Here is a 17,685-nt window from a genome sequence, read left to right as displayed (position 1 = left end):
GTTTCTGTCAAGCTGCTGTTATCTTATATTTGTATTAATTGAAATTCTATACTGCATAGATTTCAAGAACTTTTGTAATTTGTTGAGAATCATTACTTTATGTCCCAGAATGTAACAGTAAAATTTTATGGCTTTTAAACAATTTGTTTTTGTCCAATAAACAATTTGACCTTCACATAATTTCTTAGCGATGTAACAATGTTTTGCTTTTAACGTTATTTGACGAGTAAGGGGAATAATCAATCACCCTGAAGTCTGAGGTAATTGTATTGTTAAACCAAAGAAATTTGATTGTTCTATCAAATTACTATCGATTGATTTCACATGTTCAAATTAAAAACCATTAAAAGTTCATGCTAGGAAGATGAAAGTTATCACCTTGTTTCATCATTGGCCCAGATCTGTGATGATTGAATAATTTCTGAATCACCTTGTTCCACCATTGTTTGAGTATAATAATTGAATAATTTCTGATTGCTGATTACCAAGTTGTAATTTGTTATTCTTATTTGAATTACATTTATTTAAACAGAATGGAAGATTGACATTGTAAAAGGTTCAAAGCTGGGGAAATACAAAAGTACATGAAACCTTTATTGTGATTAGATTGACAAAATCTTCTCTCTTTTTTGTGACATGCATACAGATTAAAAGTTATTCCCAAACATTCAGCTACATCCTTCGGTAGATGGTGCAAAACAATTATGAATTTAATTTCTTAGAAGTTACAAGGACTACCATTTTTTTTGCCAATAGATTTTCTAATGATTGATTTTTTCTAAGATATATACCCAGATCTATTGGCTTTGGCAACTGAAAAAAATATGAATATACAGTTTTCCCTCAAAAGTGGTACCCACGAAATAGATTTATCCACAAAATTCATTGTTTTTCTTTTGGTGGTGTTGCTTTCTTCAGTATCTGAATTGCCACATTGGTATATTCTTCTTTCCTTTCAATCTGAGGTTAAATAAAAGTATCCTGATACTGGTTAGCTATAAAATAATGTTTAATCAACATTAAGATCTGATATCTTGATACCTAGTGTCAGTTACCGCAGCATCCTATTTAATCTTTATTGAACTCTGATACCCATATACCAGTCATCCACTGAAGTTAGAAAGCAAATTAGATTCTGGACAGTTTGGCCATTGTAACAAATGACTTTTTTTCATCAGTAAAATTAAGACAGATGAATTATGTCTTTTATCTTGTCTGTTATTTTTCTGTGTATGAATCTGCAGTGTTAAAGCAGACATCATTTATTTGTAAACATTTTTCCTTGCATGTGGTCATGCAATCTTTCATTATTGTTAAAAAATCTTTGATAGCTTAATTTTGATATGAACATAGTGTTGATATAAACATAGTGTTGATATAAACATAGTGTTGATATAAACATAGTGTTGATATAAACATAGTGTTGATATAAACATAGTGTTGATATAAACATAGTGTTGATATAAACATAGTGTTGATACAAACATAGTGTTGATATAAACATAGTGTTGATATAAACATAGTGTTGATATAAACATAGTGTTGATATAAACATAGTGTTGATATAAACATAGTGTTGATATAAACATAGTGTTGATCCAAACATAGTGTTGATATAAACATAGTGTTGATACAAACATAGTGTTGATATAAACATAGTGTTGATCCAAACATAGTGTTGATATAAACAAAGTGTTGATCCAAACATAGTGTTGATATAAACATAGTGTTGATACAAACATAGTGTTGATATAAACATAGTGTTGATATAAACATAGTGTTGATATAAACATAGTGTTGATATAAACATAGTGTTGATATAAACATAGTGTTGATATAAACATAGTGTTGATATAAGATATAAACATAGTGTTGATACAAACATAGTGTTGATATAAACATAGTGTTGATATAAATATAGTGTTGATACAAACATAGTGTTGATACAAACATAGTGTTGATACAAACATAGTGTTGATATAAACATAGTGTTGATATAAACATAGTGTTGATATAAACATAGTGTTGATACAAACATAGTGTTGATACAAACATAGTGTTGATACAAACATAGTGTTGATATAAACATAGTGTTGATATAAACATAGTGTTGATATAAACATAGTGTTGATATAAACATAGTGTTGATCCAAACATAGTGTTGATATAAACATAGTGTTGATCCAAACATAGTGTTGATATAAACATAGTGTTGATACAAACATAGTGTTGATATAAACATAGTGTTGATATAAACATAGTGTTGATATAAACATAGTGTTGATATAAACATAGTGTTGATATAAACATAGTGTGGATACAAACATAGTGTGGATATAAACATAGTGTTGATATAAACATAGTGTTGATACAAACATAGTGTGGATATAAACATAGTGTTGATATAAACATAGTGTTGATACAAACATAGTGTTGATATAAACATAGTGTTGATCCAAACATAGTGTTGATATAAACATAGTGTTGATCCAAACATAGTGTTGATATAAACATAGTGTTGATCCAAACATAGTGTTGATATAAACATAGTGTTGATACAAACATAGTGTTGATACAAACATAGTGTTGATATAAACATAGTGTTGATATAAGATATAAACATAGTGTTGATACAAACATAGTGTTGATATAAACATAGTGTTGATATAAACAAAGTGTTGATACAAACATAGTGTTGATATAAACATAGTGTTGATATAAACATAGTGTTGATATAAACATAGTGTTGATATAAACATAGTGTTGATATAAACATAGTGTTGATATAAACATAGTGTTGATATAAGATATAAACATAGTGTTGATACAAACATAGTGTTGATATAAACATAGTGTTGATATAAATATAGTGTTGATATAAACATAGTGTTGATATAAACATAGTGTTGATCCAAACATAGTGTTGATATAAACATAGTGTTGATACAAACATAGTGTTGATATAAACATAGTGTTGATATAAACATAGTGTTGATATAAACATAGTGTTGATACAAACATAGTGTTGATATAAACATAGTGTTGATCCAAACATAGTGTTGATATAAACATAGTGTTGATATAAACATAGTGTTGATATAAACATAGTGTTGATATAAACATAGTGTTGATATAAACATAGTGTTGATATAAACATAGTGTTGATATAAACATAGTGTTGATATAAACATAGTGTTGATATAAACATAGTGTTGATATAAACATAGTGTTGATACAAACATAGTGTTGATATAAACATAGTGTTGATATAAATATAGTGTTGATATAAACATAGTGTTGATATAAACATAGTGTTGATATAAACATAGTGTTGATATAAACATAGTGTGGATACAAACATAGTGTGGATATAAACATAGTGTTGATATAAACATAGTGTTGATATAAACATAGTGTTGATATAAGATATAAACATAGTGTTGATACAAACATAGTGTTGATATAAACATAGTGTTGATATAAATATAGTGTTGATATAAACATAGTGTTGATATAAACATAGTGTTGATATAAACATAGTGTTGATATAAACATAGTGTTGATATAAACATAGTGTTGATACAAACATAGTGTTGATACAAACATAGTGTTGATATAAACATAGTGTTGATATAAACATAGTGTTGATATAAATATAGTGTTGATATAAACATAGTGTTGATATAAACATAGTGTTGATATAAACATAGTGTTGATATAAACATAGTGTTGATATAAACATAGTGTTGATATAAACATAGTGTTGATATAAACATAGTGTTGATATAAGATATAAACATAGTGTTGATATAAATATAGTGTTGATATAAACATAGTGTTGATACAAACATAGTGTTGATATAAACATAATGTTGATATAAACATAGTGTTGATATAACCATGCTGTTCAAACAAGAGGCTTTTTTTTAACTAGTTGGTCGATTGTATAAAAAAAATTAATCAACGTGTGGTTCGTTTGATCTCAGTACTTCATTGGTTAAATCCGATTGTTACATTGAATTATCTTGCTTTCCTCTGAATTTGACGGCATGAAAAAAGGCGACCATTCCTGATGATGTCACATAGAAAGAAACCATCTTTTTGCAGTTCAGTCGCAAAGAAGGAATAAGTTTGTTGGCGTATTGTTTGAAAATCATAAGAGAAACAGATTCTACCACCAAATCTCGTGTAATACGATATTTATCCACTCTGATCAGTTAAATTTTAAATTTTAAAACACTCGGCTAGCCTCGTGTTTTAAATTTGAAAATTTAACTGTCTCGAGTGGATATATAGATATCGTATCACACTCGATACAGTGGTAGAATCTATATGTAAAAGATTTTTTTAACAACGACACAAAATTTAAATCTCACAAATAAATAACCATCTTAAGAAATTAATCAGTTTAGCTGTATCATTTACAGTACAAGTGTAAGCTTAAGCGATTTCCACAAATTATATATGGATGGGTCACATTGTCAAGCCTCTTAAGGTCATGAAGGTAGAAGATTATTTTTAATTTTAATGAGAACAAATTATATTGATTTAAGATAAAAGTTTAATGAACATTAAAATAACATGAAAGAAGGAGAATCTTTTTTGGAGCATATATTTTGCCTATATCTAAGCTTCATCCATATACATGTATTATTTTTATGAAAAATTAAGATGTTAGTATTGCCTGATTTTTTTAAACTTTGTTGTTATTTCTAAAAAAAAAGTGGGAGAAGATACGTCCTTCTTCACCGGTAACACCTGCCTCAATCATGTATTAGAATAATAGTAAAATAACAAACTGTTACAAGGAGTTGTTAGTACTTTGAAATAATTGACTAATGACGCTGTTAGGCTTAAAACAATAAGAGCATGTTTATATGACTTTCATAACTTTAGAGATGATCCCCAACAGTGTACGTAAGACAAGCTCCACATGCAACAATGTGGTAATTAAGACGATGCATAAGAAACGTCAGTCTCGGAAATTATGACCCATTGGTTCTCTGATGTGTCATTTCCTGTCACGTACGGCATCCCAGAAGTCGATTCAGATGTCAAAAATCAATACACAACAAATAGACATTAGATTATGCTAAGGTCTGTTCCTTAACTAATTGTTGAGTATTGTGTAGATCACAAGTCTTAGAAATCAACAATGAATTGAGTTGTCTCATTCTATTAGTTAACTTTATCTAGGACAATTACCAAAGGATTGCTGCAATTTGTACTTTATAGTCAATGATGGTATTGACGTGACGTAGCTAAATTTCATGTTCATAAAATTATGTGTTTTGTGTTTGGCTGCAATTCCATTAGGCAAAACAAAAATAAGAAGTTGTGGTATGATTGCTGATGAGATAACTCTTCAACAGAGACTAAATGAGGTAGAAGTAAGCAACCAATTAGGACACTGCCTGTACAGCCTTCAATAATGAGGAAAGCCATATCACACATATTTAAAGCTGTGAAAGACCTCAAATTACAAAACGTAAAGCAATTAAAAAATTAATAATGACCTGTTTTATGTTTATCAAAATTAAGACTCATGACTTGGAAATAGTTATTTGCTGTTTTTCAGCCTATCAGGCTTGATTCTGGTTCAAGGTTATTAGATATATAGCTGTCTGTCACAGTTTGTTTGTGAATAGGCACCATTTCATTAGTGAGAGATAACAAGGCAATGTTTCTATTTCTAACAGTTTGTTTTGGTTAACCCAAATGTTTCTGAATGAAAAGACTAATTCTACAAGTCATGCAATAACAACATAAGCTTCTATTGAATTTATTCATTACTTTTGTAGACTCTCTAGTATAACTGAGAGCTTGCTAAATTGTGTAAAACACCTGTTTATTGTTGAAGCCTGTATATTGACCTTTTCAAGTGTTTTCGTTATTTTTGTGTTGTTGTTACATTCAAGTTTATCTCGTATCTCCTCATATTATGGTCTCAACATCCATTTCATTAAAAAATAATCTTCTTTTAAAAAATTGTTGCAAATATAGAAAGATGAATTTTATACTAATTTATATATTATTCATTTATTTTCGTGAGTACCAATTTTCCTGGATTAAACAAAACTTAAACTTTCGTGGACATTTAATTTCAAGGCATGTATGGAAAATTTGTAATTCCTTGAACATTTAAATTTGTGGTTCACCTGTACCAATGAAATCCAGGAAAATTGGTATCCAAAGAAAAATAACGAATCAATAGTAGTTACCCTTTTAATGTATTTTTTTATAAAATACATATAAATGGTCACCTAAAACAAACTTTTTCACATGAGCAATATAGGTTTCATTTCATTTACTCTATAAAATTGAGAATATTTAATTCCAGAGGTCCGTTTTTAATTTCCAGTAAACATACTGCTAGCTGAATGCTATCTGTAGTGTTGTTGAACCATAGCAAACAATTAAATATAAGATGAAAATGACTGCATAGTTTGTCCCAAAACAGTATCAGTTTGCCAATCAGTGAACCAATTTTATTAAGAAAATCTAAATATGAGGCTTATTATATAATGAACAGTAGCAACCTGAATGAGATTTTTTTTAGAACTGTAAATCTATCAGTTAAAACTGTAACTATCTATATGATAATAGATATTTTCAATTTGTTATAGTAATCTAATATTTTAAATTGCTTTATAAATAATTTGGACAGAAATACTTTTGAAGATCGATACTGTTCTCATTTCTTATAATTAAAGACATATTTCGTTTTGTTCTTTGAAACATATAATTGGATTTAAAATGCCTTCGTTGTGCATAGTCATCGGCTTTTTAGATTATTTACGTTTTATCTAAAATCTTCCTGTAAGCATTCTCTACAAATTCCGTGCAATCTATTTATCTTTCTTAAGATAATTAAAGCCTACCAGATATGGAACAATCATTAATTAATCTAGGTCACTGCTTTGAAATGTTCTGCTAATAAATAATACCTTATGTCAGCATTTTGAGGAATGATAAACATTAAGCATAAAACAGGATGGGAAGCATATGGCAGTGCATTGTTACGTAATAATTGTAACAATTCATAATTGTCTTTAATGATTATAAGGAAGCCTAACATTATTTTGTAAATTTTGAAAAATAATTGTTTCACAATACTGGGAAAACACTTTCTATTAAATTTTCAGCAATTTATTTAGTTCAGAAAGATGACATCAAATTTCTTGACCCAGATTTCCCATTGCTTTGTCACATCAACATTATGACATTATGCAAATGTTTGATTCATAAAACAAATAATTTACCTTTTGTCAAATTCATCAGTGGATTGCTGATTCCATCAAAGAATGTCATAAGATACAATATTTCTTCACTCTCATTCTGAATGTACATGAAATATCTGCCACTGGATGTAACAGAATTTATTTAGTTATAACTCTTGTTATTAAAATTCAAATATTATTAAAAAAATAAAGAATCTATATTTAATTTATTTCGATACCTGTTTAATAGATTTCATTGTTTAAGATCTGATTCACAAAAATGTTATCAAAGAAATTGTTGTTGATTTTTTTTTATTGATTTGTAAAATTCAGGAAATTGGTATTCTTCAAACCACTAACTACAAAAATTTAAATCAATGAATTTAAGTACTTACAGCTATATATTTTAAAATTGTTCTTTCATGGTTTGTCCATTTTTGGGAAAAGACTTGAAAAAAACAAATTCTTCAGTTATATTGTTATATTTTCAGGTTAGAAGAAATACCAGTTCTAGCAGTGAAGAAAGCTCTAAAAGTTTCCATTTGTCAGCCAAAGAATATGTGGAGTCCCTGCACCAAAACTCTAAGACAACACTGTTGTATGGCAAAAACAATGTCTATGTACAGCCAGTAAGTCTATAGTTTTATGTTGAAAGCTTTCAATACAATAGATCTTTGGGTACCAGCAGTGGAGTAGGACCACCAGCCTACACTTCAGGAACACTTACAAGATCGTGTGGTTTATTTACTCTCTCTGTCTTGTTGTTGATAAATGTTTTTTGTGTTTCTTTTCTTTAAGATTTTGGTATCTCTGACTTTTGGAATCTTGTCTATTATATTTTATTATCTGAGAACAACAGTAATGTACGTACCTAGATCGAAACCTATCAGTTTAGCATGGTTTAGCACACATATAATTAAGGCCCATTAAGATTTCACATTAACCATGGGAATTTTCTATTTAGTGTTTATTTTGTGATCCTTAAAAGGACCCAAATATATTTTAGAGCAATAAAGCCAATGTGTGTTTACGGTTATCAGCATTTATGGTTGATGCTTGTGGATTATCTATTTATAGAAAGAAGATGTTGAGTCCTTAGCAGGTTACTTGTCTCTGCACCAATCAGCTGGAGGCTTAACAGTCATGTGGACACCAAATCAATTGATGAATGGTTGTATAAAAGATGAGGAAGAGGATGTTGATAGGAGGTAGGAATACATAGGAGACTTTTGGTGAAGCAGCCAAGATTTATAATTGAAATTATAAGACATTATTGTTTGCAGTTTGGAATTATGATTCAGCCTTTGTTTTATATATGGCAAATGCAGTTGCCCAAAATGGCTGAATGTTAACATGCGTTGTTAAGGTTTTGATAAGTAAATGAAGAAAGTTGCAAGTTTAAACATGTTTGTCAGAACTCAATCCTCCCAATAAGATAACAAACATAAGAGTAAAGTGTAAAGGGTTAGAAAGGCTTGGTATAGATTGATTTTTAAAACACAAAAACAAAACGACAAAAAGACAAAAGACACACATTACCAATTTAAGAGGAAGAAAACTACATTTAGTTTAAAGCTTAATCTCAACTAATAAAAAAAACATGTTCTGAGCCCACACTGAAACACAACCAGTACACATCCAATTGCTTTTGTGAAAAGACATCATAAATATAACTGGTTGCGATCAATAGTTTATCTATAACAAAAACTTTCTTCAATTTTTCAAGATTCTAATGTACTTTTGATCATTTTAATGCCTTTTATCTAAAAAGAAACTATATAACTTCCATATTGAACATGGCATTAAAGTACCAATAGTACTTTATAAAAGATTCATGCCATCGGAAATGATGGCACATTAAATGTGAACACAAATAAATTCTACATTAGCACATCATTAATTTATATATGCATCACACTATTTATCTATTTTAAGAATAGCATTTCAAGTACTTGATGTCCCACTCTTGTTATATACTGTGCTGAAAATAACCTTGGTGCATGCAAACATCACATAATTTTACAATGCTGAAAGAAGTGTCCACAAACCAGAATCTATAAGTCACTTGATAAAAAAACTGCCACCCACTCGTTTCCATTCTGAATTGATTTGTGGAGATTGTTCTGAAATATTGGAAATTGATCAAAGTGTTATGATGAAAAACAAATAAAAGATAACATTAGATAGTAATTGATTAGGCATGTAGATATATCAAATAAAAGGTCAACCACAATGATAGGTTAACAACAATCAAAATTATTAGGATATAAGCAGAAGAAATTGTAACATGGAAGAAGATATATGAAGGGGCAGGCAAAGTCACAAGTGCAAAAATGACAAATAATGCCATGACCAAAAGAAGAAAAAAGACCATAGAATACCTTTGAAAAAAAATAAAAGAATGCCAATAGTGTATGGTGTAGCAGGATCTGTCTAGTGCCTATCCTTCCAGAATCTCTTCCATTTCTCTTGAAGCAACATCAGGGTGGGGCCCGCTGTCTACATGGTAAAATTGGGTTTGCTTTGAATAAGTCAACAGTACTATTAATCAACCTATACAAAATTAATTAGGGTTTGCAAAACAAATTTGCTTAATTATACCCCACGCAACGAGTTGCGGAGGGTATAATGTTTTTGACCCGTCCGTCCGTCCGTCTGTCAGTCCGTCCGTCTGTCAGTCCGTCCGTCCGTCAGTCCGTCCGTCCGTCCGTCAGTCCTGTTTCTTGTCATCGTAACTCCTCTCAAACCACACAACAGAATTTCATGAAACCTTTTCAGATAGTAAGGACATACTATGTAGTTGTGCATATCGACGGGAAATTGCGATTCAATTTTTTTTCTAGGAGTTACGCCCCTTTGAACTTATTTACTATAATGTACTACTGCAACAGTTTGTCATCGCAACTCCTCTCAAACCACACAACAGAATTTCACGAAACCTTTTCAGATAATAAGGACATACTATGTATTTGTGCATATCGACGGGAAATTTTGATTCAATTTTTTTTCTAGGAGTTACGCCCCTTTGAACTTATATGCTTTAATGTACTACTGCAACAGTTTGTCATCGCAATTCCTCTCAAACCATAAAACAGAATTTCACGAAACCTTTTCAGATAATAAGGACATACTATGTAGTTGTGCATATCGACGGGAAATTGTGATTCAATTTTTTTTCTAGGAGTTACGCCCCTTTGAACTTATTTACTATAATGTACTACTGCAACAGTTTGTCATCGCAACTCCTCTCAAACCACACAACAGAATTTCACGAAACCTTTTCAGAAAATAAGGACATACTATGTAGTTGTGCATATCGACGGGAAATTTTGATTCAATTTTTTTTCTAGGAGTTACGCCCCTTTGAACTTATATGCTTTAATGTACTACTGCAACAGTTTGTCATCGCAACTCCTCTCAAACCACACAACAGAATTTCATGAAATTTTGTAGATAATAAGGACATACTATTTAGATGTGTATATTGGCAGGAAATTAATTTTTCTTATAAATTTTTTTTTTCTTACACTTATTTAATTTCTCCAATGACAATGTGGGGACGTGGGGTATGTGAGCGTGCTCACTAAGGTTCTTTAATTTAAAAACTTTATTCACCTTATTTTACAGAGTTTGGTCTAACTTCTTTGTTCTTGAATTTTCTTGGATTTTGTAGTTGTCCATTTTTACTGTTTCTGCACTTTGAAAAAATTGCTTATTTTAAAAAAAATCTACAATGATGTATCATTATTTACTGGTGTTACCTTTGAAAAATTTGCTCATTTAAAAAAAATGATCACAGAATATTTTATTTATTTACTGGTGTTACCTATGTGCCAGCCAATCATCAGAGTTGTATAAAAACTTACTGAGACGTACAGTCACTAGTAAAACCCAGTAAGTCATAGCACATGCTTTATACACAATAAAATCTGATTAATTATAGCATAGGCTGAGTATAAACAATGTTATTGATAAACACTCTCTAGTCACCTTCTTAAGCACTCCTGCTCCTAAGTTTCACCATATAACTGATACTAAAACACTGCTGATATTAGGCTTTAAGCTAGATTTTTCTAATGGTTGACTTTGTTTACCAATATTACTAACTAAATGTTTTGTTATAAATTTTGTGGTTTAAAAAATGTTTTACCATGATCTGATTAATACTGAAAATTCAGAAATTATTATATTTTTAATCTAAAATTTTAACCAGTAACCAGTGTCTTGCAATAAGAAATTTGATCACATATTAATTTCAAAATTAATAGTATATACCATATATTCATACCTATATATGCTATATTGCTTTTGATAAAAATTAACATACTTAACTATACATCAAACGTTGTTTATGAGATGCTAGTTAGATTGATTTTACTAAAGTACATTTAATGTAAGCAACGTTTTATGATACTGGTCTAATTGCTAGAATGTACTGATAAAAGTTTGCTTGATTCCTAAACCAGCTAAATCTGTTTGCTAGGTTAAGATATACAACTGATTACAGTAGGTAAATAGATATAATACATATAGTTTGCTTACTTTATGGTGATGGTGAATTTTTAAGTAGAGATATATATTTAATTAGTTTATTGTGATATATTGCAATTTATAGCAATATATATTTGATTAATTTCAATCATGGTATTTGCTATAAGCAATACTGTAAATATTTAATAAGTTTCAATCATTAAATTTAATAACAATATATATTTAATTAGCAATATACATATTATTTTACTTTAAAACAGACATTGCAATTTGAAATTATTTTTTTAATCGTAATAGTGCAAAAAGGAATAGATATATATATATATTTAATTTCTTTTAAAATCGATATTACAATCAAAAGGTTCATCTATTTTTTTTTCAAATTTTTTTCAAGGGTGATGTTGCAATTAAAAATGTATATTTGCTAATTACAATTCTGTGGGAAATTGAAGCTTTGGGAAAAAATATACTTTGAATTCACTCTTTAAACTTTTTTAAAAAGGTTTTGACTTTTGCATGGGTATGGTATATTTCTATTAGATGATTAAAACAAAGAACTTATCTGTGGGAATACACAATTTATTGTTGATGTTTTTTTCTGACCTAGATTCCATTAGAATTCATTCTTCTTTTAGAATATCTATCCAAATAACAGAAGTGCAACTTTTTTGCATATAATGTGAACTGAAAAGATGTAGGCTTAAGTATATAAGGAATATACACTTAACAAATATTGTTTCAATATTTTCCCAGACGAAATCACCATCGAGTGGTTATAGCATGAATAATAATTGGATCTTTCTAGTTCGGTTATGTAACTGTAGCATGTTCGGAATATTCGATGCATTTAAAACAGATAAAAATTAGAAAAATATGAAAAGCATGGATCTTAAATGAATTATAATAAATAGCAGTCAATTTTATTGAATTATACATGAATTGAATGTAAATTGATCTTTAGGGAATTCAAACCTGATAGTCGGCTATCTAAATATGATATATAAATGTCATTTTTCATTTTTCATTTTTTGTGGGTTTTTTTTTTGATAGAAATTTTATCTTCTTTTGGACCTTTTAATGATTTATGAATGCAAATCACTAAGACAAGAAGTATGAATAAAAAGAAAAGTAGTATTAGGTCAAAATCAATAGCCAGTGTTCAGATATTATTTTTTTTTACATTGGATCCAAATTCATCTCATGCCTAAAACATATAAGAAGACCTATTTGGTAGACTAATTCAACAACGATAAAACATAAAACCTCATCTAAATGATTATTTTTTCCATGATGTATAAGTGTCCATACCACTATGTCAAGGTCAAGCTCAAAGTCATAACAGATAATACATTTTTGTACTTATGTTGTTTAAAATCATTTACTTAACTTTATACATTTTTATAATGATAATTCCTTCTTCCAATATGAGGCATATCCCATTTGCCCACTTGTAAATCATTTTGGTACCTATGTTATCCCTCCTTAGAAGGTTACCCCCATGGAGACAGGTCATTTTTTCCCTACAAAGTAATGGCTTTCTATAGTCCTTTATCATTGTTTTCACAATTAATAGATAATTCTACAAGAGATTTTTTTTTTTAACTTTTAAACTTGATAGCATAGGGAATTACCCTCATATTTCTGAAATAAAATGTTCACAAACAGCCTATAAATAGAAATGATTTTGTTCTACTTTCAGTTTATACTGGGATTATGCCTTGACAGTATACCTGGATGAAATTGTTTATATACATTGTCATCAACAGCGTGAGTAACAATATTTTTTTTTTACAATACTTGATTGAAATATTTAATGTTGACTGATTTCTGGTCTGTGATGGCAAACCGACTGATCTTAATTTGTTAAAAAAATGTTTATTATATTGATAAAAGAAAAAAGGTAACATTAAAATATTTGACAGTGAAATAGATTGCATGAACCACCAACACTATCAAAATAAAAAAGACAACCAGCAACCAACAGCACATGTCCTGATATCTAGACTTGATATAGGCAAAATATATGGTTTGGCTAAACTAGTTTTATGTGCCTTCAAACCTTAATCTCCTTCACACCTCTTTATAACCATGTGTTATAAAAGTAATTTCACAGATGGAAACCTACACTGTCCGGCTACTGACAGGGTGATCACTAACTGAAACCTGAGAATAAAAGATGGCTTGTTACATCAATATGTGCTCCCTTCAGAAGGATTGCTATGTCACAGCTGTAGGTTGTATTCTACCATTCAAGAAAAAAAAATGATCAGAAACACTTCTTACAGGTTTCATGATGAAATAATATAATGTTGACAGATTGTTTCTAAAAACATTTATTTGGATATCTATTATCATAGTTATACTTTTTTTTTATTCAAAATATTTTCTTAGCTGTATGAAATTGTTTATACACATGATACATATTTTTTAGAAATCTACACATGATACACATTTTTTAGAATTCTACATGAATTCAAATTTTTATAACAACCTTCTTTATTGCTTGTTTGTTTCAGCTGACTGTGGCGGTACAATTGTTCTAGTTGGTCAAGATGGAGTACAACGTCCACCAATTCATTTTCCAAAGGGCGGTCATCTGTTGGCCTTCCTGTCCTGTCTTGAGACTGGCCTGCTACCACATGGTCAACTTGACCCGCCCCTTTGGTCACAACGGGGTAAAGGTAGAACCTTACATGTAACCTGAAGTAATACCAGCATAGTTCTTTTTTGTTTAAATCATAATAGTGTCACAATTTCTATGTCAAAAATAACTTAGGCCGTTTGTTTTTTGTTTGTTTAATTTTTTTAATTTGTTTTCTTTCTTTGTTATGAAATTTTTAAAATCAATATCATTAAAAAAAATGAGCATCACTGATTTGATCACATATGATCTGGTGTAGTATAAAAATTGATACTGTTAATATTTAAACATCTTAGTAATTTATACTAGAAATATTTTTTTTTATTATTTTGGTATTACTTCAGGAGTGAGGACATACTTTAGATTCTTTGAGAAATTTCTATTTTAAAAAACATCTATTCAAATCAGTTGACCCTTTTGTAGTGTATAAATATACAAAGTTAAACAACTTGATGTCAAGTTATATTTTTTTCATCTTGTTTATCAAATTTTAATGTTTTTAAATAATTAAGCCTCAATCTTTTCACTAATTAATACTTATTGCTGTGTCATCTAATTTATAAAGTTTGTTTCATGTATTTGTGCAAATCAGTGTCACTGTAATGTCATAAATGTTTGTAATGTCAAGATGCAGTAACCTTACTAATATAATTTCAGTGCCAAACATTATTAGGCTTTTAAATATTCTAAGCCCATGTATACCATAGATATAGGAAGATATTGTGTGAGTGCCAATGAGACAACTCTCCATCCAAATAACAATTTAAAAAAATAAACCATTATAGGTCAATGTACGGCCTTCAACACTGAGCCTTGGCTCACACCAAACAAAAAGCTATAAAGGGCCCATAAATTACCATTTTAAGTAATTATTTGATAAACAATTTGTGATTGGCTTTTCACCATTATTCACTGGTCCAGTTCAATTGTGACATCATATTTTTTTGCTTTCCTGTGTTTCCAGTAAGAAATCACAATTCATACTGGTCATTGTGCTAAGATTATGATTCATTAAAAACAAATTCAGAAACCAATGAAAATACCTTTCTAATGAATTGATGTTCTTTGTCAGAATAATATTGTTGTTCTTTATCTGGACTATTTGCTGAATGGTCTTCAACAATATACAGGACACCAAATTTGTTCCACTAAGACCAGAAAATTGATCAAGTATGATTTATATTAAAGGAGTTTATTTGAGTTATTGGTGATACTAGAAATGTATTTTTTAATAGTCATATATGCTCCATTAATTTTTTCAAGCAGACATAAACTACTACGTTAATTAAAAGTTTAGAATATGTAATTGAAAGCAACAGACACAAACTAGTCATCTTATTAGTTATTTCCCTATACCCTTGGTGTCCAATTCAAATTGTTCTAGAAATAACTAAACAGATCCATAGCAACATATACTACATATATTTTACAATTTTTTTCATGTCAATTTTTCTTCTTCAGGAAAGGTGTTTCCTAAATTAAAGCGTAAAGGAAGTCGTCTGTCAAACATTGTACAGTCAGACAGGGGTGGTAGTACAGGGAGTACCAGTAGTACCAGTTCTACAGATGATGATGAGGCTACCGATTATGTGTTCAGGATCATTACTACGTTCAGACCTGATATTATACGTAGGTTTATATTTCATAACTTGTGTTAAGTGGGATAGTTTTGAGGCAGGTTAATTTTCAGTAGTTTAGTAATTAAGAAGTCCCTTGTTTTAAGTTCAAAAAGCTGAAGAATAAAATTCTATTGTATTGGCCATGGAAATGTGAAAATTATAATCTCTCTACAATATAGTACTGTTTGTAAGATTATAGAATATTTTGAGGATTTTTATAAGGGGAGGGAGGGTTCACATGTTCCCCCGTATTTCAAAAACAATATATGGTTATTGCTCAAGACTTTCTCAGAAACTGTTTATGATTATTGCATAAAACTTCCACACAAAACGACGGGTGTATCATGCACTCATGGCGTAACTGTTTATTAGATTTGTTGTTACAGAGTGTTGTCAGAATTTCAAGGTTAAAATTTCAAAAAACAATAGTAAGGGGTGTCTTGCACTCATTATGCATATATAGGCAATTTTCTCTGTAATAAATTGAAAACAAGATTCCATTAGTTTTATTATTTATATTATATAATTTTTCAGCTCCAGAAATGATGGACCCAAAAGCCAAAATCAAGGGAGACAACTTCTCCTGGGCCAGTAAAATACCCAGACTTCCCAGTCCCATGATACAGACAGTACAGACTTACGCTCGATCTCAGGAAATACAGAACAACACTTGTCTTAAGACAGGGGCCAACCACAGGTACAAACAGTATGTGACATTTATATAAATATATCTTATCCAAAGACAGGGGCCAACCACAGGTACAAACAGTATGTGACATTTATATAAATATATCTAATCATCAAAAGACAGGGGCCAACCACAGGTACAAACAGTATGTGACATTTATATAAATATATCTAATCATCAAAAGACAGGGGCCAACCACAGGTACAAACAGTATGTGACATTTATATAAATATATCTAATCATCAAAAGACAGGGGCCAACCACAGGTACAAACAGTATGTGACATTTATATAATAACTTATCAAAAGACAGGAACAAATAACAGCTAGAAATTTATGTGTATGAGAACTTAGAACAACAACCAAGGATAGGATCAGTAAATATTAATTTATTATGATCTAAACACATATTTCTTGTTCAAGATTTCCTTGACCACTGGGTTAGAAATTTTGTCTCAAGATATTTTGCTGATACCCTTCCTGAACATGAATCTATATGTTTAATTTTACCAAATGCTAAAAGAGATGGTTAATATTAAAATAAGAAGATGTGGTATGATTGCAATGGGACAAGGCTGCACCAGTGACCAATGACATATAAGGTTAGCACTCATTGATCCCTGTACAGCCTTCAACTATGGACAAAACCAGTACTACAAATTAAATCAAGCTATAGAGGGCCTCGAAATGAAAAGTGAAAAAAATAATTCATTCATAGCAATTACAAAAAATGTATGATACATAGAAATAATCAACAACCACAGAATTACAGACATAGTCAAAGATTTTTCTGCTAAGTCCTCTGCAAAAAAATCAGGTTTAATTAAATAAAACAGAGGATCAACCTGTTCCTTGAAGGGTTAATAAGATAAATATAAACATCAGAAGCTATGGTATGAATTAAGATAAATATGTTCAGGTAAATAGGTAAGGTTAGAAAATACAAATAATTGTGCATGCTAAACAGCAGGAATGTGAAATATGAACAAATGTCTTTTAATGAAAGAAATTCATGAAAATACACTAG

At 29.7% G+C, this 17,685-nt stretch overlaps 1 protein-coding gene across 5 annotated transcripts in view; it reads left to right on the top strand.

Moving 5' to 3' along the window:
- The window catches only part of LOC134681004 (small G protein signaling modulator 1-like), a 63,234-nt gene that overhangs the window by 32,707 nt on the left and 12,842 nt on the right, over window positions 1-17,685 (top strand). For 2 of the 5 annotated variants that reach the window (XM_063540343.1, XM_063540341.1), the window contains exons 8-13: window positions 7,712-7,849; window positions 8,298-8,428; window positions 13,411-13,478; window positions 14,228-14,392; window positions 15,814-15,981; window positions 16,506-16,677. In XM_063540343.1, coding sequence (XP_063396413.1) covers window positions 7,712-7,849; window positions 8,298-8,428; window positions 13,411-13,478; window positions 14,228-14,392; window positions 15,814-15,981; window positions 16,506-16,677 — 842 coding nt within the window. The remainder of the gene's footprint in view (window positions 1-7,711; window positions 7,850-8,297; window positions 8,429-13,410; window positions 13,479-14,227; window positions 14,393-15,813; window positions 15,982-16,505; window positions 16,678-17,685) is intronic. The other 3 variants (XM_063540345.1, XM_063540344.1, XM_063540342.1) reach the window with 2 other exon arrangements.

The sequence above is a fragment of the Mytilus trossulus genome, chromosome 8 (genome assembly GCF_036588685.1).
Source record: "Mytilus trossulus isolate FHL-02 chromosome 8, PNRI_Mtr1.1.1.hap1, whole genome shotgun sequence".
Lineage (NCBI taxonomy): Eukaryota > Metazoa > Mollusca > Bivalvia > Mytilida > Mytilidae > Mytilus > Mytilus trossulus.
This window is presented reverse-complemented; position numbering and strand designations above follow the sequence as displayed.